Source organism: Drosophila virilis, chromosome X (assembly GCF_030788295.1).
Source record: "Drosophila virilis strain 15010-1051.87 chromosome X, Dvir_AGI_RSII-ME, whole genome shotgun sequence".
NCBI lineage: Eukaryota > Metazoa > Arthropoda > Insecta > Diptera > Drosophilidae > Drosophila > Drosophila virilis.
Window position 1 is genome coordinate 5,824,535 of NC_091543.1, and position 20,108 is coordinate 5,844,642.

The window sequence follows — 20,108 nt, forward strand, 5'->3', positions numbered from 1 at the left end:
GCACCCCACAAATCGCGTTGCATAAGAACTTTAAGCTTAAGTCATAGAAAGCTTTTGCAGCTAGCTAAAGCTTTAAGCTTCTACATCAGAAGTACGCCACAATTTCAAATAGTCAAAGCAATGTATACAAAAATTATATATACTACCATTTTCATAGAATCGATAAATATCAATTTTTAAACTTGGATTTTTAAGCATAGCTCGGGGATTCCGAGAGCTACATCAAACTTGTTATGTAGTTCCTCCTATACAATACAGAGTAAAAGAATATTTCACACAAATTGAAGAAAACCTAAAAGATTAGCTATATACCAACTTTTGCAGGTCAATTGTAAGTTCAAGAATTTTGTGCTTTTGTATATGCAAACGTTGGCATGCCATAATTAAGTCCTGAAAATTTCATAAAGATCGGACAATAAAGGCCGAAGGTATTCAAGAATGCATTTCTCCTTGTCTGGGGCAGCGGAGAGAAGAAGCAGAGTGGTGAGTGTATGAGAATTAGTGTGTGTGTGTGTGGGTATGTTTACAGGCAAGCCTAGCTAGGGTATCTCCCAGTCGTACCCACCCGATCGGTCTAGTCTTGCTTACTGCTAATTTATGCACGTTGTTCACAGAGCGTATGCGCGATTTTTCTTTTATAGCTTCTTAATTTGTGCAGCGCCTGAAATGGGCCATAAAATCAGCGATCATTTTGTAGAATTCTGTTTTCTAGGCCTTTGCTTATTTGCTGGCTCTTTCTTTTTTCTCCGCTCTTTGTTATTTGTTGTTGCTGTAAACATTTTGAAATGTGGATCAAAACGTGACACTGAAATCTAAACATAAATCTCATTCATAAGTATGCAGGCCGTGCGTTCGCATGAAGAGACCGAAGAGAGAGCGAGCGAGAGAGAGAGCCGAAGAGGGAGAGTGTAGAGTGTAGAATGTGATTGCAATAGCGCGCTCCGCCAAGCCCCCCCCCCCTCTGCACAGCAGCATGCTGCCGCAGCAGCTGCATGCAGACAACGGCAACAATAACAGCAACAACAACAATAATAACAGTAACAACAACATTTTTGCTGTTCGTTTTTGTCGCTCGTGTGCGCCAGCTTCGGCTCGGGATTTGCGACTATTTTTAACGGCAACTGCGGAGAATTTTCAGTTTTCAGTTTATTTTGAACAGCCGCTGCGAGCGCATAGAACAGCAGCAGCAGCAGCAGCAGCACGCGACGAGCTGCAGCAACTAGCAGTAAAAAATAGAAAAAGAAAACATATTCAAAATAATAAAAAAAAAAAACGCAACGAACTGAATAAAATTAAAAAAAAAAATTAACGAAAATCGGTCTATTTTTTTTTGCTGTGCAAACAAGCGACACAGTGTTGTAAATTGTCGAAAGAAATAAATATTGCAAATTGTAAAAATATTAAAATATATTTAAATATTGTAATTGTGTGGTGAGTGTTTTTTTTTTTTTGGGGCCAAAGCCAAAAGTGTTTTCGGAGCATTAAAATAAAGTACGTGTTGCAAGTAAATATATATATATATATATACAGTATATATCTGAAGAAAGACAACGATTATAAAGCATGTGCCTATATACATATAAAGTATTTACCTACGCCCTTTTTCAAGCTGTTTATTATTATTGTTATTCTTATTATTATTTTTGATGAGCTTCAAGTTATTCGATCCATAGACGCTCGCCAGACTCTGTGCATGGGGCGAGGGCAGGGTGCAGGGCGCAGGGTGTCTATTATGCACAACAATAACAAAATCGCAGCTAGCGCAGTTTATTGACAGCAGCAACAACAACAACAACAACAACAACAACAACAACAACAACAACAACAGCAGCAGCAACAACAACGACGACAGCAACAGTTGCCGCCGCACAAAACCAGATTCGAACAACCCGAAGTAATTTGCAACTGAAAAGAAATGCCGCAAAAGGGGTAGGGGCAAAGAGTGGAAAGGGGGGGGGGGGGGTTTGACTGAAAACAAACTCAAAGCCGGATAGATGCATAGATTGGCCCCTTTAACTGAATGCCCCGCTTCAAGTGTCCCGCAACCCACCGCCCGCCCCCCTGCAAAAGACACTCGGCGCAAAAAGAGAAAACTTTTCGTAAGCGCGACACTTTGTACAACAACAACAACAACAACGCCAGCAACAACATTTGGCGTCTGGTCAAGCGTCAGTGAAAATGCTGCAAAATGTTGTCTTTGGGCCAACAGTTGTCTGGCCATGAAAATGTACAGCAGCGGCATTTGCAACAGCAACATAGATTACCTTTCTCCCCTGTTCCCAACAACAGCAGCAGCAGCAGCAGCAGCAGCTGTTGGTATTACATTGGCAAACTAAGCAACAATATTTACAATAGTTGTCACAGCAACTGCCTCAGTTAATAACTCCCTGCTGCCCCCTTTCACAGCAGCAACATAGACAGTAAAAGGTACAGCAATAGTTGCAACATTTACACCAGCAACATTAGCAGCAACACCAGCAGCAATTGCCTTAGTCTCTCTGCTCATCCTTTTACAGTAACATATCTAATAAAACACAATCACACAAGCAATATTTGCTGTAGATGCAACAGCAACAGTTGCTTTAACAGCAATTGTCTTAGTACCGCGTCTCCTATGAACTGCCTGCTTCCCCTTGCACAACAGCAACATAAGCAGTTAAAGCTACAATCACAATATATTGTCTTAATCCTTGCTCGTCCTTTCACAGCAGCAACATAGCCCATTAAAGGTATAAGCACCGCAGCAATATTTACAATAGAAGCAGCATCGACAGCAACAGCAACACTAGCAGCAAGTGTCTTAGTATCGCGCTCACAAGTGTTCTGTGTTTTACCTTTCACAGCAGCAACAACAGCTGCAACATAGCCAATAAAAAACATAAGCACAGCAGCAATATTTACAATAGAGACGGCGGCAATAACAGCAACAACAACAGCAATTGTGTTAAGTTCGCGTTCACAAGAACTCGCTTCGCTTGCTTTCGCAGCAGCATAAACAGCAGCAACATAAACAACAAAGGGATCAAACACAGAGGCAATAAAAGTCTGCTACTCTTCCCGCAACGTGAGCAATAGAAGCAACTGCAGCAACACGGTCTCACACAAAAATATCCCATACCCATTTTGCAGCAACAGCAACATTTGCAATGGAAGCAACAGCAGCAACCATTCTTCTTATCCCCTTCCTACCATACAGTACCTTCTCACTTCTTTTGCTTCTTGACAAACGAAACAACAGCAACATAAGCATTAGATAACATTAAATTGAAGCAACAGCAGCAACAGTTCTACTCAACAACAGCAACATTCGCAACAATATTAACAACATCAGCAACACTTTTCTTAACACATCTCGGCTACACACACCCTTTGCTTCCACTTTGCCAACAGCAGCAACATTTGCAATTGCAGCAACAGCAGCCGCGACAACACCAGCATTTCCCAAGAGCAACACCTGCAACAGCAGCAACATGAGCAATAGATTCAGCAGCAAGCAGCAACAGCAAGATCAGATCATCTCGGGCTGGCAGCTGCCACAGGCCACATCTATATGTCACCCCCCCCCCCCCCCCCCACCCCTTTCCCACTCTTCCCTTGTCTCGGGCATATGTCTAGCTAACCCTTTGCTAGCTTTTGCTGCTTAGACCTATGAACTGGGCAGAGGCATTTGGGCAAATGGGCAATTTCCCAATGTGCACATAAATCACTCTCGCACATCCGCACACACACACACAGACACACACAGCCAGCTAGTGTTATTTGAAGTGGGCAGCGACTGTGGGCGTGGCACAGCGCACAAGTAAATCGCAAATTTCCAGCGCCAAATGGCATTAAGTCCGTCGCGTTATTGAGTTAAATTGAAAAATAAGCAAGCGACAGTTACAGTTGTTGTTGTTGCTGTTGCTGTTGCTGCTGTTGCTGTTGCTGCTGTTGTTGTTGCGGACAACAATTGTTCGCACTTGGGCTCTGTCCACAGCAGCTCTAGGCTCCGGGCGGGCCGCGCATTATTTGCAACTATTTCATTATTATTTTAGTTGCGCTTGCGACAGCAACAACAACAGCAGCAGCAACAACAGCAACAACAACAGCAACAACAACAACATCATCATCATCATTATTATTATTATTATTATTATTATTATTATTATTATTATGATCATTATCAGCATCAGGGTTAGGCTTATCATTGCAGCTTGCACTTGTTGCTGTTGCTCTTGTTGCATGCAACACTTTTGCCCAACACTTGTTGCAACTTCTTGCACTCTGCAATTGTTGGCGCGTGCTCACTTATTTGCCCACCCTGCCCCCGCCACACCCTTGTCTGACTTCCGCCGTCTCTCTCTATATCTTTCTTGGCTATTCTATAGTTAGTTAAACTTTGAATATTCTTTCAATCCATCAAAATAGTTGCTAGTAAATATGTCAAGAGGTTCTTCAAGTGAACGTTTCGTAGACATTCGTAGACATCAGACTTGACAATAGAATTTCGTATTTATGCCAAAATACATATTTTCTCGTGTATGCGCATAAATCGCACATGAAATTACAACGACAACCTGTTGAATGCCGCCGTCGTGTTCACAGCATATTCACAATTTACATATTACCAGCTTGTCTTTCACATGCAAAAGCCGCCTCGGCCGCGGCATACATGAGTTGCATGCGAGTTTGGCAGACGTGGAAATCAAATTAAAATCCCCTGTACTCGAGCTGGGAAGTTTGTTTACCCAATAGGAAATCGCATCGATTTTAGTAAGAAATTATTTTATTTTCAGTTAAATTAAATACTTGCTTGCTTAAAGTTAGACAGTGTAGACCTTAATCTATCTAACTATTATATACGTGGCTATATCAATAGATAGTTAGATAGATAGATAGATAGATAAATCTAAATAGATAGTTAGATAGATAGATAGGTAGATAGATTGATAGATAGATGGATAGATAGATAGACAGATAAATAGATAGTTAGATGATAGAAAGATAGTTAAATATCTTTAAAATGTCCAAATTTAACATTAGGATATAAGTTTACCAGGCGCCCTAGCAGGAACATTGCGAATATTTCTAGTAGGACATATTAGACATGTGTAGCCTTATAGATATGCATTACTAAATTTGTTATCTTTAAATTAAGTTGCTTGCACTTTAACTCTTTGCTTTGGTTTCCCACAAAGATTAGATCGCATGTGCGAGATTTGCCAGGCGCCCGAGCAGGGACAGGTACATTTCACGAATTTCCTGTAAATGCAATAAATTAATATTAATTTATATTGATAGAGCAAATGTGCGCTTTACGCGTTTATCCAATGCCAGCTGCAGGGTGTGCCAAAGTGCGGCAATTTAGTGCCTAACGTTTTTTCTTAGAATTTTGCGACTTTAACTTAGCCTCACGGTAAATCTAATGAAAGCTAAACAAGTCAATTGTATTTGGGGTCAACTGTGATTCGACTGACCTACGTCACATTTAAGGGTAAACTAGGCCGCCGGTCAGTGAAAACGAGTACGCAAATAGGTTTTCCAGATATACACACTTAACCCCATCCCTCCCCCCACCCCCCTCTTACTTCTCCCGCTCCCCCGCGCACGCTTGTCGTAATTGTAATTTGAGCTGCTGGAGAATTTCATAATAATTGTGTGTGTGCTGTTGTTGTTGCCATTCGCAAGTCGTAAATTTATTAAACTAAAAAAACAGCAGCAAAAACAAAAACAAAAAAAAAAGTATTGCTGTTATGTATATGCAAGAGCTGCAGTTTTTTTTTTTATTTTTGCGGCTGGCCAATTGCTTAACATGAATGCAGATAGAATGTGCCCCGCTGGCAGATACACTTATCCAGTTACATGGGGCCAAAGGAAATACAATAGAAACAAAAAAAAAAAAAAAACAAAAATAATTTGTTGAAATTTATGAATTTGAATTTATTTATACACAGAACACACACTCGTTATGAGGTCGCCTGGCGTGTGTGTGTGTGTGATTTCCGAAAAAGCGCGCATCTAATAGATACAAATGTATCTAATGAATGCAGCGCAACGCGTCGCTTGCCTGTCGCCCCCCCCTCCTATCCGTCTCTCTTTATTCTAAATCCCCATTAGGCCGTGATTTATGTATGTATTTCTCTGCTTCTCTCTTTGCAGCTAGCAGCTCCCAGAAGATGGGCAACGCCGGCTACTCTTGCATCCGCCGCACCTTTTGCTGGCTCAACATCATTTTGTGGGTGAGTTTTTCCAGCTGGCATCGAGAGCTCGGCCCTGGGCGGATATGCTGCTGCTGTCAGCAGCAGCAGCTACAACAACAACAATGGACGCCGGCAACAAAGTTCTCAGCCTCGTCTGCAGCGGAAACGGCAAAGTTGCCGCATTGTCTAGCTGTGCGTCTGTCTCAGGCTTTTGTTGCGCAACGTGGCAACGACAGGCGCATTCATTTGCAATCGCTTATCGATAATTGCCAGCAGTTTTCGATAGCAGTCGATTGCGGCTAATCGCAGTGCGTTTAACTCTTTGTCGCCGAAGCAACTTAATCGCCTAGCTGAGCTCAGACTTCCCAGCCTCAAGCTATATATATATATATATATATATATATATATATATATATATATCACCTGGCAGCAATAAACTTCGACTACTTTTTAAGTCCAAATAGAATGGTATATATCTTGCTGGATATTGGATTTTGAGTATTAAGAGGCGAGACTAGACCTGCTAGAATTCGCCTTTGAGACTTTTGTCTAAAAGTTAGAAGAATATATAACCCGCCAGCTCTTGGAGGCGGATAGTATAAGGAGCAGAACATATTCAAATCTGCTTGAATATGCACTTAAAAGTTTAAGTATAACGAGTAGAATATCTAACCCGCTAGATATTGAACTCAGAGTCTTTACCATTAGGAGCCCAGAGAAAAACATATTTTTATTATTTTGAAAATATTCTCTTTTAATCATTTAAAACAAGAAAGTAAGAAAGTAATTTACAACACTCATTCGATTTTTAATACTATTAAAATTAATGCATTCATATTATATTAGAAATAAGACTATAATTAATTACAACAAAATAACGCTAGCGTCCAGGCCTTCAGCTCCTCAACACATATTCTCTACCTTATCATAATTGCCCTCCAATCATTAAAGCTCTCTCTTATTGTACTCTCTCTTTGGCTAAAGAGTCAAATATTTGGCTATAGCTAATGCAACGCGTTTGCCAGCCAGATAATTGGCCAAAAGCAGCAATTCCAACAAATAACTACAATTTGCAGCAATAATAATTAAATTTGTTGTAAGCTTACCTCGCTTGCTGGATTAAATAATATTAGAGTTAAATGCTCAAAAATTGCTCTTGGGTAAATTCGAGTAATAATAATTATCAATGATTAAATCCGAAGCCAAACGATTTGTCTGATCGAAAGTCGATAAAAAAAATTACCGTTAAAAGTTAGGCGAGCGAACAATCGAGTTTACGTTAACCAACACTGGCAGAAGGCAGCAGCAAGCAGGCAGCTTTTGTCCGCCTCTCTCTTTCTTTCTCTTTCTGACGTTTGCAGTCAGGACTTCTCTTAACTCTAATGATTATTGTTATCGATAAATTGTGTTTCTCTCTCTCTCTATTTCTTTCTCTAACATTTGCTTTCTGGATGTCTCAGTCTTCGCTAAACTCTAACGATTATTATTATCGATAAATTGTATTTGTGTTTTTGCAGCTCTCTTTCTCTATCTATCTCTCATTTCCTTTCTCTCCAAGACTTGCTCTCTTGGACTCTCTGTGCTTCGTTCAACTCTTACGATCTTTTGTTATCGATAAATTGTATTTGACTTTTTGCAGCTGTGCAGCTGCGCCTTCCTTGGAGCCGGCCTGTGGCTGCGCCTCAGCTATGAAGGCTACGCAACGCTGCTGCCACAGCACGCGGGTCTGAGCGCGGACACGATCTTCATGTGCATTGGCGGCATCGGATTTGTGGTCAGTTTCTTTGGCTGCTGCGGCGCTTGGGTACAGTCTCGCTGTCTGCTAGTGTTGGTAAGTGCATTTATACACATGAATTAATTTGCGTTAGCTTTATAATCTCAACTTTTCGTCCTGCCCAGTACTTTATGCTGATCGTGATGCTGTTCATGAGCGAGTTCCTGGTCGGCTCCATTGCGTTCCTCTTCCGCGGCGGACTCGGACGCACGCTGGCCAACGAGCTGCGCTTCGGCATCGAGCGCCATTACAATGCCAGCGATCGGGGCTCGCTGGTGGCGCCATCTGTGGCTGCCATTTGGGACAGTGTGCAGCAGTCGGTAAGCTCTCCATTTATACACTGTTCACAATGTGAAAAACGGGCATATTCAATTCAGCGATAGATAAGACAGCATAACATGTATTTCAGGCACCTTTTTGGAAGTAACCTGAGGTGGAATATGCCACAAATTAACCGTTTTCACACTGTGTACAGAGTATGGCGCAGTCGGTGACTGCCGACTGCAATGTTCTTGCTTGACTTAATTCTAAACTTTCTTCTTTTATTTTATTTTTTTTTTGGAACAGTTTGAATGCTGCGGCGTGTCGTCGTACGAGGATTGGTATGACATACAGTCGTGGAGCGGCAAGCGTTGGGTGCCGGACTCCTGCTGCCGCCAGCTGTACGATCAAAGACAGCTGATCACCGAGGGCTCCGGGGATGGGGTGATGCGCGTGGATTGCGGCAGATCCGAGAATCCCACCTTGTGGTGGGACAAGGGCTGCGCCCATTCGCTGCAGGGCTGGTTCAATGGCCAGCTAAATGTGGTCGGAGCCATCGGACTGGGCATTGCGTTTGTCCAGCTCTTCGGGCTGATCACCTCGATGCTGTTGTTCTGCACGGTGAAGCACAAGAAGGTCTCCGACACGTACAAGTCGTACTCGCCCTCAATTGATCCGCAGACGCGCACCAGCAGCTGGGAGGATTGAACTCGTCTCTAGCTAGATCCGATCCTCCGCGACATGGAGAATTTCTAAAGCAAGGCGCCGGGACACAGGCTATTGCATATATTATTCCCCCCCCCCACACCACCATCACCCTGTACCCCCATTTTTTTAGTATTATTATATTTTTTTTTTCTTCTGCGAAATGTGCCAAAAATTAATTTAAATATCTTCATTTTTTTTCTGAACTTTGTATTATTAGAAAAATGCTAAGGCGAAAAAATATCTGAAGCGAGGCGAAAAAGCAAGCTGAGCCCAAAGCTGAGTTCACACAAGTTTAGTATTTTTTCTGTTGCTTGTCTCTTTTCCAGCAGTATTTAGTGGTATTTTTTTTGTGAAGTCAGCTTTGCGAGCCTCTAATCTATTAGTTAGCGGTATATCCATATTGTGATGTGCTCATCTAGTTTATACATAGATCTATCCATATATATATATATATATATATATATATATATATGATGAATATCAAAAAAAATACCAAGAGTTTGGTATTTTATGCGCAATCGAGTGCGAAGAGCGCGCCTCTAGATAGACATCGAAAGCTATATACATGTACCATATCCAATCTGCATGTTATTGTACGGCAATTGAGTATTGGAAGAAGACAAACGACAACAACAACTGCCCGCAATGCAATCAACAAATGAAATTAGCTAAAGAGAAAAGTAAATAAAAACACCATTTATATAGCATATATATATATATATATATATTTATACATAAAGTTTAACAAGCACATTCCTAAACAAAAACAAAATAACAATTACAAAATTGTGCATAGGTTACAAAATAAATTAAACTATTTATTTAAATAAAAGTTATACAATCAAATAAAAAAAAATGGTTTTACTTATGTTCCCCGTCTTCATCTTTAGAGTCCCACGAGCTTGCCTCCAATAATGTCCAACTGTGCCGTGATGCCCTTTGAGACGCTGCGCGCCAGCTCCTTGGGTTTCTGTGGGTGGGACAAGGGTAAATACAAGATCAAATTTGGATAGTTTATATATATGGTATGTATGGCTGGTCTTATGTCGTTTCAAAACGACATATCTTCCCCGAGCGGCGGAGATATGTCGTTTCAAAACGACATATCTCCGCCGCGCTATGATCGCGGAGAAATTATGTCGTTTCAAAACGACATATCTCCCCCCCGCTAAAATCTGGCGAAATTATGTCGTTTCAAAACGACATATCTCCCCCCCCGCTAAAATCTGGCGAAATTATGTCGTTTCAAAACGACATATCTTCCCCGAGCGGCGGAGATATGTCGTTTCAAAACGACATATCTCCACCGCGCTATGATCCGGCGAAATTATGACGTTTCAAAACGACATATCTCCCCCCCGCTAAAATCTGGCGAAATTATGTCGTTTCAAAACGACATATCTCCGCCGCGCTAAAATCTGGCGAAATTATGTCGCTTCAAAACGACATATCTCCCCCCCGCTAAAATCTGGCGGAATTATGTCGTTTCAAAACGACATATCTTCCCCGAGCGGCGGAGATATGACGTTTCAAAACGACATATCTCCCCCCCGCTATGATCGCGGAGAAATTATGTCGTTTCAAAACGACATATCTTCCCCGAGCGGCGGAGATATGTCGTTTCAAAACGACATATCTCCCCCCCGCTAAAATCTGGCGGAGTTATGTCGTTTCAAAACGACATATCTCCGCCGCGCTATGATCGCGGAGAAATTATGTCGTTTCAAAACGACATATCTTCCCCGAGCGGCGGAGATATGACGTTTCAAAACGACATATCTCCCCCCCGCTAAAATCTGGCGAAATTATGTCGTTTCAAAACGACATATCTCCCCCCCGCTAAAATCTGGCGGAGTTATGTCGTTTCAAAACGACATATCTCCGCCGCGCTATGATCGCGGAGAAATTATGTCGTTTCAAAACGACATATCTTCCCCGAGCGGCGGAGATATGTCGTTTCAAAACGACATATCTCCCGTCCGCTAAAATCTGGCGAAATTATGTCGTTTCACAACGACATATCTCCCCCCCGCTAAAATCTGGCGGAATTATGTCGTTTCAAAACGACATATCTTCCCCGAGCGGCGGAGATATGTCGTTTCAAAACGACATATCTCCCCCCCGCTAAAATCTGGCGGAATTATGTCGCTTCAAAACGACATATCTCCGCCGCGACATATTTTATCGCGGGGAAGATATGACGTTTCAAAACGACATATCTCCCCCCCGCTAAAATCTGGCGAAATTATGTCGTTTCAAAACGACATATCTCCGCCGCGCTATGATCGCGGAGAAATTATGTCGTTTCACAACGACATATCTCCCCCCCGCTAAAATCTGGCGAAATTATGTCGTTTCAAAACGACATATCTTCCCCGAGCGGCGGAGATATGTCGTTTCACAACGACATATCTCCCCCCCGCTAAAATCTGGCGGAGTTATGTCGTTTCAAAACGACATATCTCCGCCGCGCTATGATCGCGGAGAAATTATGTCGTTTCACAACGACATATCTCCCCCCCGCTAAAATCTGGCGGAATTATGTCGCTTCAAAACGACATATCTCCGCCGCGCCAGATTTTATCGCGGGGAAGATATGACGTTTCAAAACGACATATCTCCCGCCCGCTAAAATCTGGCGAAATTATGTCGTTTCAAAACGACATATCTCCCCCCGCTAAAATCTGGCGGAATTATGTCGCTTCAAAACGACATATCTCCGCCGCGACATATTTTATCGCGGGGAAGATATGACGTTTCAAAACGACATATCTCCCGCCCGCTAAAATCTGGCGAAATTATGTCGTTTCACAACGACATATCTCCCCCCCGCTAAAATCTGGCGAAATTATGTCGTTTCAAAACGACATATCTCCCCCCCGCTATGATCGCGGAGAAATTATGTCGTTTCAAAACGACATATCTTCCCCGAGCGGCGGAGATATGTCGTTTCACAACGACATATCTCCCCCCCGCTAAAATCTGGCGGAGTTATGTCGTTTCAAAACGACATATCTCCGCCGCGCTATGATCGCGGAGAAATTATGTCGTTTCAAAACGACATATCTTCCCCGAGCGGCGGAGATATGTCGTTTCACAACGACATATCTCCCCCCCGCTAAAATCTGGCGGAGTTATGTCGTTTCAAAACGACATATCTCCCCCCCGCTAAAATCTGGCGAAATTATGTCGTTTCAAAACGACATATCTCCCCCCCGCTAAAATCTGGCGGAATTATGTCGCTTCAAAACGACATATCTCCGCCGCGACATATTTTATCGCGGGGAAGATATAACGTTTCAAAACGACATATCTCCCGCCCGCTAAAATCTGGCGAAATTATGTCGTTTCACAACGACATATCTCCCCCCCGCTAAAATCTGGCGAAATTATGTCGTTTCAAAACGACATATCTTCCCCGAGCGGCGGAGATATGTCGTTTCAAAACGACATATCTCCCGTCCGCTAAAATCTGGCGAAATTATGTCGTTTCACAACGACATATCTCCCCCCCGCTAAAATCTGGCGGAATTATGTCGTTTCAAAACGACATATCTTCCCCGAGCGGCGGAGATATGTCGTTTCAAAACGACATATCTCCCCCCCGCTAAAATCTGGCGGAATTATGTCGTTTCAAAACGACATATCTTCCCCGAGCGGCGGAGATATGTCGTTTCAAAACGACATATCTCCCCCCCGCTAAAATCTGGCGGAATTATGTCGTTTCAAAACGACATATCTTCCCCGAGCGGCGGAGATATGTCGTTTCAAAACGACATATCTCCCCCCCGCTAAAATCTGGCGGAATTATGTCGCTTCAAAACGACATATCTCCGCCGCGCCAGATTTTATCGCGGGGAAGATATGACGTTTCAAAACGACATATCTCCCCCCCCGCTAAAATCTGGCGAAATTATGTCGTTTCAAAACGACATATCTCCGGCGCGCTATGATCGCGGAGAAATTATGTCGTTTCACAACGACAAATCCCCCCCCCGCTAAAATCTGGCGGAATTATGTCGTTTCAAAACGACATATCTTCCCCGAGCGTCGGAGATATGTCGTTTCAAAACGACATATCTCCCCCCCCCGCTAAAATCTGGCGAAATTATGTCGTTTCACAACGACATATCTCCCCCCCGCTAAAATCTGGCGAAATTATGTCGTTTCAAAACGACATATCTCCCCCCCGCTAAAATCTGGCGAAATTATGTCGTTTCAAAACGACATATCTCCCCCCGCCGCTAAAATCTGGCGAAATTATGTCGTTTCAAAACGACATATCTTCCCCGAGCGGCGGAGATATGTCGTTTCAAAACGACATATCTCCCCCCCCCCGCTAAAATCTGGCGAAATTATGTCGTTTCACAACGACATATCTCCCCCCCGCTAAAATCTGGCGAAATTATGTCGTTTCAAAACGACATATCTCCCCCCCGCTAAAATCTGGCGAAATTATGTCGTTTCAAAACGACATATCTCCCCCCCGCTAAAATCTGGCGAAATTATGTCGTTTCAAAACGACATATCTCCGCCGCGCTAGATTTTATCGCGGGGAAGATATGACGTTTCAAAACGACATATCTAATTTCGCCAGATTTTAGCGCGGGGAAGAGTTGTCGTTTTATAAAGCCAATTTCGCCAGATTTGTCCGATCGAAAGTCGATAAGAAAAAAAAACCGTTAAGCAAGCGAACAATCGAGTTTACGTTAACCAACACTGGAAGAAGGCAGCAGCAAGCTGGCAGCTTTTGTCTGCCTTTCTCTTTCTCTCTCTTTCTGACGTTTACAGTCTTCTCTTTACTCTAATGATTATTGTTATCGATAAATTGTATTTGAATTTTTGCAGCTGCTCCTCTTTCTGCATCTCACTTTCTCATTCTCTCTCTCTCGATCTCTCTCTAACATTTGCTTTTTTGAGGTCTCAGTGCTTTGCTCAACGATTTTTTGTTATCGATAAATTTTATTTGTGTTTTTGCAGCTGCACTTGTGTGTAGCCTCCGTCTTACTCTCTCAATCTCTCAATCTCTCTCTCTCTCTCTCTCTCTCTCTCCCTCTCTCTCTTTCTCTATCTCTCAACGGCTTTGCTCACAGAAAACTCAACACTCAGTTCTTGGGATCGCAACAGCCTTGAAAATTGTTGAAATTCTGGAGCTCGTAGCTCTACACAAACAATTTGATTCACTTGTGTTTCGAGTCTCAACAACTGAGCGTCACATTAAGTAAAGTCGAACAATTTTGATTATTTGCAAAAAAAAATTGAATAATAGTTGGAAGAAGGGAATCGTTCGTAGAGTAAATAAAAAGTTGAAAAGTTAATAAGGGTTGAAGACAAGGAGATTTTTTCGTACTAAATATGGATTTTCTCGATTCAATTCTTAACGCAATGGATGCGCCTCCCAACACAGGTGAGCGGCAAATGAGTTGCGCGATTCAATTCTCAGCTTCTAACCAATGAATCGCAGGTGAGCAGCAAAAGCAGCGCGAGTACATGGAGCGCATGAAGAACAAACAGCGCGAGGAGCTGGCACGTTTCCGCAGCTATGTGCAGGAGCGCATGGGACGCTTTGCCAAGGACGGAAGGACCAGCATGGAGTTCCAGCCCTTTGACCGAATTCATCGAACCATCATACAGGAAGCGGCTGAATATGGTGGTTTTATGGCGATGAGCTTTGGTCGGGGCGAGGATATACGACAGTCTGTTGTCTACAAGAAGGAGCATCCGCCTGACGCTGACGAGCTGTACGCCCGTCGCAAAGGTGAAGGCTGGAACAAGGAGATAGCCAGGCAGTATGCGGAGCGACGCAAGGATCGATCCAAGCAGGAGCAGGACAAGTGCGAGCAGCAAGTCCCAGCTGCTGCACCATCTGCCATTGCAGCCGATGCACTTCCCCCAGCAACTGCTGCAGCAGCTGCAACTGCTCCAGCTTCAGCTTTAGCTCCAGCAATGGCTGCCCCAGCTGAACCATCCAAATTCTTTGGACACACGCCCAGCACCAGGGATCACATCGCAAACTCAAATCTCGTAAGCAAACCAGTTGTCAGCTATCGGGCCAAGTATGCCCATCTCATTGCTGAGCCAGCCACCCTGCAATCGGTACGCGAGACGTCCACCAACCATAGCTATGGTTTTGTGCCCAGCCGGTTCAAGAGGGACAACCGTTCCATTGAGCAGACCTTGGCTGACATCCAGGCCAGGAAGCGGCTGCGAATGCAACAGGGGCAGGAGCGGCTACAGCCCCACCAGCAGCTCGTTCAGGGGCAGCGGAAGATGAAGGAGCCATCAATGAAGGACCCGTCGCTGGAGCCGGAGGAACTGAAGCTCGATCAGCCCGTGCTAGGGGAGCAACAAAAGCTGCTGAAGAAGCGTAAGGTTGAAGAGCCACGGATACAGGAGCTCGCATTGAGTGACGTTTCCTCGGACGAGGAGCAGCTCGAGCAGCAAACGCTGGTTAACAGGAAGGTTGACAAAGTTACAGTAGTAAAAGAGTATGGGTCGAATGAAGACTATTCGGAGAAGAGGCAGGAGATTAATTATCCGGAGGAACAGTTTAAGCAGCAGCATCCAGTGAAGAGGCAGGAGACAATAGAGGAGCTCGGTTTAAGTACAGGCTCATCGGAGGAACAGCTTCAGCAGCAAAAACTAACGCAAATGGTTGAGGAACTACCGAAAGAGCTCGCATTCGGCAAGGTTGAGAAAGTACCAAGGACAAAACCCTCTAGTAATTTGGAGAAGCAGCAAAAGCGAAAGAACAAAAAGGTTGACCAGGTGCCAGCAGTAAAAGCGCTCGCGATGGGTAAGGACTCATCAAAAGAGCGGACCAAGAAGCAAAAGAAGGTGAAACGAAAGCTTGAGAATGTTCCAGGAGTGAGCAATTCGTCGGAGAAGCATTATCCAGATTTGGAAGAGACAAGCAGACTAGCGCTGAGTGAGGACTCGTCGGAGGAGTTGCACATCGCGCAGGAAAATCGGGTAATCAATTTCCTGGGTCTGAATCGGGTAAAAGAGATTGCGCTGAGCGAGGACTCATCAGAGGAGGAGCAGCAGCTCGAGCCAGATCTAAAACAAGTAAGGCAGCCCACCGTGAGTAAAGGTCCTTCGGAAGTTCACACAAAACGTAAGAAGCAAAAAGTTAAGGCGCCCGCATTGAGGGAGAACTCCTCGGAGATAATAGATCCTGGACAGATAAATAAGCTCGCGTTAAGTGAAGACTTGTCAAAAAAGCGGCTAAAGCAGCCAAAGCTGGCGAAACGGAAAGTCAAGAGAGTGGCAAGGACAAAAGAGCTGGCGTTAGGTAAGGAATCTTCGAAGAAGCATAAGCTGGCAGGCCAGGCAGCGATATTGTCAAGGACAAATGAGCTCGCGCTAAGTGAAATCTCGTCGGAGGAGGAGCATCTAGAGGTACAAAATCTAGTAAAGGGGCAGGAGATGAATTATGCGGCTCTAAGGCAGGAAAAGGAGCTTGTGCTTAGTGAAGAGTCGTCAGAGGAAGAGCAGCAAAATCTAGTGAAGCAAATGCCGGACATAAACTATCTAGAGCTGAAAAACGGAAAGGATCTCGTGTTGAGTGAAGACTCGTCAGAAGAGGAGCAACAAGTCGTGCAGCAAAAGCCATTCAACCGCGAGGTTGGAAGAGTGCCCCGAGATAAAGAGCTCGCGTGGAGACAGCACTCGGAGGATGAGCAGAACGAGGCACAAAGGCTAGTGGAGAATAGACAGGAGGTTGGAGATTCTCGACAGATGGGAAAGCTCGCATCGTGTCGAGATTCAAGAAATATCGAGCCTCAAAAGCTAGTGAAGAATCGAACAATAAAGGAGCTTGCGCGGAGCGAGGACTCGTCGGTAGAGGAACAGATTGGGCCAAAACTGAAGCGGCAGGTCCTCAAACAGGTAGAAGAGCTTGCGCTGAGCGAGGACTCCTCGGAGGAAGAGCAGCTCGGGCGGAAGCTTGCGCTGAGTGAGGGCTCGTCGCGGGAGTCGGAAGAGGAGATTCTTCAGGTTCAAAACCAAAACAAGTGGATGATAGGGCCTGCAGGTGGAAGCGAGCTCGAGTTGAGCGAGGAATCGTCGCTGGAGTCAGATTAGGAGCATAATGATCTGGTGGAGTGGGTGGAGAAACGAGAAGCCGGGAAACACCGTGGGACCAAAGATATTTGTCCTCTAAAATAATAAAACAAATCGTGATCTTAAATGCTTGAATACTGGAAGTATATGGAAGTATTATCTTGTAATAGAATTTTAATTGGTTCATCAAAGATAAGGAATTCCTAACATAAACCACAATCGTAACAGGAATCGGTTGCAAACAATCTGTATAGTTTTCGTAGCAGCTGCTGCAGGAACGAGAGTTCCCTTGGCTTGGAGCATAGATAACAGGCCAATAGCAGCCCAACCACAAAAAATAGACTCAGAATGGACAACAGCTCCTGCATAATATCGCTCAGATGCTTCAGAGAGGGCGATATTCTAGCAGTATATATCGGATCGTGTCGCGATGTGATCAGTCTAGCCAAGAGCCCGAGTCTATCGGCGCAATGGCACTCGCCGTTCGGTTTCTCCTTGGGTGCCGCCAGCTGCAGGCTACCATTGTTCACAGTTAGTCGATTCTCTAATAGATAATCCGCAATTTGTCGAGTGTTAGCCGGCCCATTTAGATCAAGTTCGGCGGACTGTGTGGCCAATACCCTGGGCGGAACCTTGACCAGACCAACCTGCGGTAGTTCAGTGGTCAGTTTCCTGGACTGTGGATGTTCAAGGCTGTTAGGGCAGACAGGATACAAAGTGGAACAGACTTTACCTTCTTTTTGGCTTTCTTCACAACCTTCTCATTGACCTCTAGCTTGTGCGACTTTTTTGCTTTGCTCACTATCTTGGGGCTTTTGATTTTGTCCAGGGTCAGATGATTGGTTTTCTGGTCCGTCTCGTCTACATAGGACATGTCTATTGGCGGCACAACAATCTCACAGTTACGCGGCCCCATAAAGGTCGAGTTCCTCCAGCCCAGTCTAATGATATCTTTCCGACTTGTCACACCATACGAATACATTCTAACGCGCTATGTCTTATTCGTCTGGATATACCATGGAATAAATTCTAATAAGGTTTCTCTATTTTTGAAAGAATTTGTTTGTTGTGTTCGACTATGAAGAAAAATATGAATAACACCCCAAACCCAAATCAAGCACAAACTAATCTTGTCCATAGTAACAAGGGCAGCTAGATCAGCAAAACTGGTGTTTCCCAGCTTAGACTGAGATCTATCGGGAACTATGCGCATCGGTTTTACCAAGCCAGCCTTTGAATAACTTCGGTCCTTATAGTCCGATCTTGCGTGTGTGCATACCAAAGCGCCAGGCTCTAACCCCTTTTTGAACGTAGGTTCTTCTAGTGCTCTTTTCTTGTTTCCGATAGTCGATAACTTGCCGAGCAATCGATAAAAATCGATATGGAAAACCTGTTTTGTTGGTAAAATATCTAAGGTTTGTAGAGCTAGCTTCTAGATTATCATATACAGATCGAGTATCTTTTATGTTAAGGTAATCAATCAAATAAATAAGTCAATTTAAACTTTTCGATATTTATCGATCATTTGAAAATGGTTGAATATAGGGAAAAATACAAATAAGCTTTTGCTCCTTTCGACTCAGCTCGTCTTGCGTATCAAGAATATATATTTATATATTTGCCCATGTTAAACTCTTGCATATCCCATAAAACGTTTTAAATGTAAAAAGTATTCAAAATAGGCGAAATAATATTTATTTAGCCCAGCAACAAATGTCGTTTAATTATGTGCAACCAAATGCGTATTTGAAAAAGTAATCAAACTATTTGCTTAAGGTTCGACCTTCGGGCGGAAATTACATAAGGCGCTTTAATTGTGGCCACGGCGTGGCGGGCGCGCCGCGAGGGGAGCTTTGCTTGTGCAATGCAACGTGTGAACAAGCAGCGCAAGCGTAAACAGCTCACAGGGGCGGGGAGGTAGATAGACTCACCTGTATGAAGCTGTTGAGGAGATTGGAAAAGGCCTCGTAACCGTTGACAATTGAGCGCGAGATGCCGTCGAACTTGTCGCCATTGTTGCCATATTTCTCGTGCTCGCTGATGCCGTCCAAGATGGGCACAGGCTGCAAGAGAACAGTGATCAGTGATCAACGACCAGTCATAAGTGTGATCAGTGTTTAGAGTCTTCAGTGATCAGTGATCAGTGATCAGGCACTCACGTGCGTTATGTCCGCCAGCTTCTGGTGCGTCTTGTCGTAGGCGGTGAGCACCTTGGAGGGCAGCGCCTCGTGCTCCAGATTCACAGACTCCGCCGTCTTGGCCGGCATGGGCAGCAGCGCGATCTGTTTGATAACGAAACGTTGGGGTATATATCTGTTAGCTTGTGTTCACTGTACTCGCGTGTTGCGCACCTTAAAGCCCGCCTCGCTGGCTGCCGTCGCTGAGCTCTCGGCCTCGGCATCTTCGGCAAAGGCGTCCAGTGCACCGAAATCCGCTGCGGAGACCTGTGCATCGATGGGTGTGGCGCCATCTAGCGTGGTGGGCGCTATGGGCGTGGCCAGCGTCAGCTGCAGCAGCGGCAGCAGCAGCAGTGCCAGCAAAGAGTTCAGCTTTAACATGATCAAGAAGAAGAGACGCTTGCGAAATGCCGCTTGCGAAACGAAAGCAAAAGCGTAATTCGGTTGAAAACGAAATCCGGAACGGGCGAAATCTGGCCTCTTGGACGGAGCTGCGTTCGGACCTGGTCTGCGCGCGGCGAGCTACAAAAATTGACTGAGCCAATGCGTCTGCGCAACGTTTTCTTTTTTTCTTTTTTATTTGCTTTTCAACGTTTTTTATGATTTGCTTTAACCTGAACTGAACGAGTGTATGTGTGTGTGTGTGTGTGTGTGGGCACATTCAGCTGTGAACTATAAATTTGCAGTTGGTTAGCTTCGACAGCGGCTTGGAGGAGGCGCATTGCACTCACGGGTGAAAGGTAACACCTCATTAAGACATAAACTAGGAGACAGACGGAGAGAGAGACGGACAGAGAGACAGACTGACGGACAGACAGTCCGAGTAGAGGTTCATTAAAGTTTTAGTGCGGCAAACAGACTGAGTCAAAACTTAATTTCAGCAATAAAACTTGCTGACAGCTGTAAAAATGTAAATGTAATTGCAATAATAAAAGCAACAAGATT

General features: G+C 44.2%; 4 protein-coding genes across 5 annotated transcripts; 2 read left to right on the forward strand and 2 right to left on the reverse strand.

Annotated features, from left to right (window-relative positions):
- The first annotated feature begins 1,149 nt into the window (after window positions 1-1,149).
- Tsp5D (Tetraspanin 5D) lies at window positions 1,150-9,819 on the forward strand. 2 transcript variants are annotated; one of them, XM_032440519.2, is made up of 5 exons: window positions 1,150-1,491; window positions 6,139-6,218; window positions 7,819-8,010; window positions 8,079-8,273; window positions 8,521-9,819. In XM_032440519.2, exons 2-5 carry the CDS (start codon window positions 6,156-6,158, stop codon window positions 8,920-8,922), a joined length of 852 nt encoding a protein of 283 aa, XP_032296410.1. In that variant the 5' UTR covers window positions 1,150-1,491; window positions 6,139-6,155; the 3' UTR covers window positions 8,923-9,819. The 2 variants fall into 2 exon arrangements, with proteins under 2 accessions (XP_032296410.1, XP_070066550.1); XM_070210449.1 differs by having other exon boundaries at window positions 1,150-1,431.
- On the reverse strand, window positions 9,716-19,716 carry LOC6633641 (uncharacterized). Its single transcript, XM_002056799.4, has 4 exons — window positions 19,338-19,716; window positions 19,146-19,268; window positions 18,918-19,049; window positions 9,716-9,892 (listed from the first exon to the last, which is right to left on the reverse strand). The coding sequence occupies exons 1-4, from the start codon at window positions 19,542-19,544 to the stop codon at window positions 9,809-9,811; spliced, it is 546 nt and encodes a 181-aa protein (XP_002056835.1). The 5' UTR covers window positions 19,545-19,716; the 3' UTR covers window positions 9,716-9,808.
- On the forward strand, window positions 14,131-17,026 carry LOC116652248 (trichohyalin-like). The gene is made up of 2 exons (XM_032440407.2): window positions 14,131-14,329; window positions 14,387-17,026. Exons 1-2 carry the CDS (start codon window positions 14,278-14,280, stop codon window positions 17,005-17,007), a joined length of 2,673 nt encoding a protein of 890 aa, XP_032296298.1. The 5' UTR covers window positions 14,131-14,277; the 3' UTR covers window positions 17,008-17,026.
- On the reverse strand, window positions 17,103-18,085 carry LOC26530857 (uncharacterized). Its single transcript, XM_015170235.3, has 2 exons — window positions 17,720-18,085; window positions 17,103-17,663 (listed from the first exon to the last, which is right to left on the reverse strand). The coding sequence occupies exons 1-2, from the start codon at window positions 17,966-17,968 to the stop codon at window positions 17,190-17,192; spliced, it is 723 nt and encodes a 240-aa protein (XP_015025721.2). The 5' UTR covers window positions 17,969-18,085; the 3' UTR covers window positions 17,103-17,189.
- Window positions 19,717-20,108: the final 392 nt, after the last annotated feature.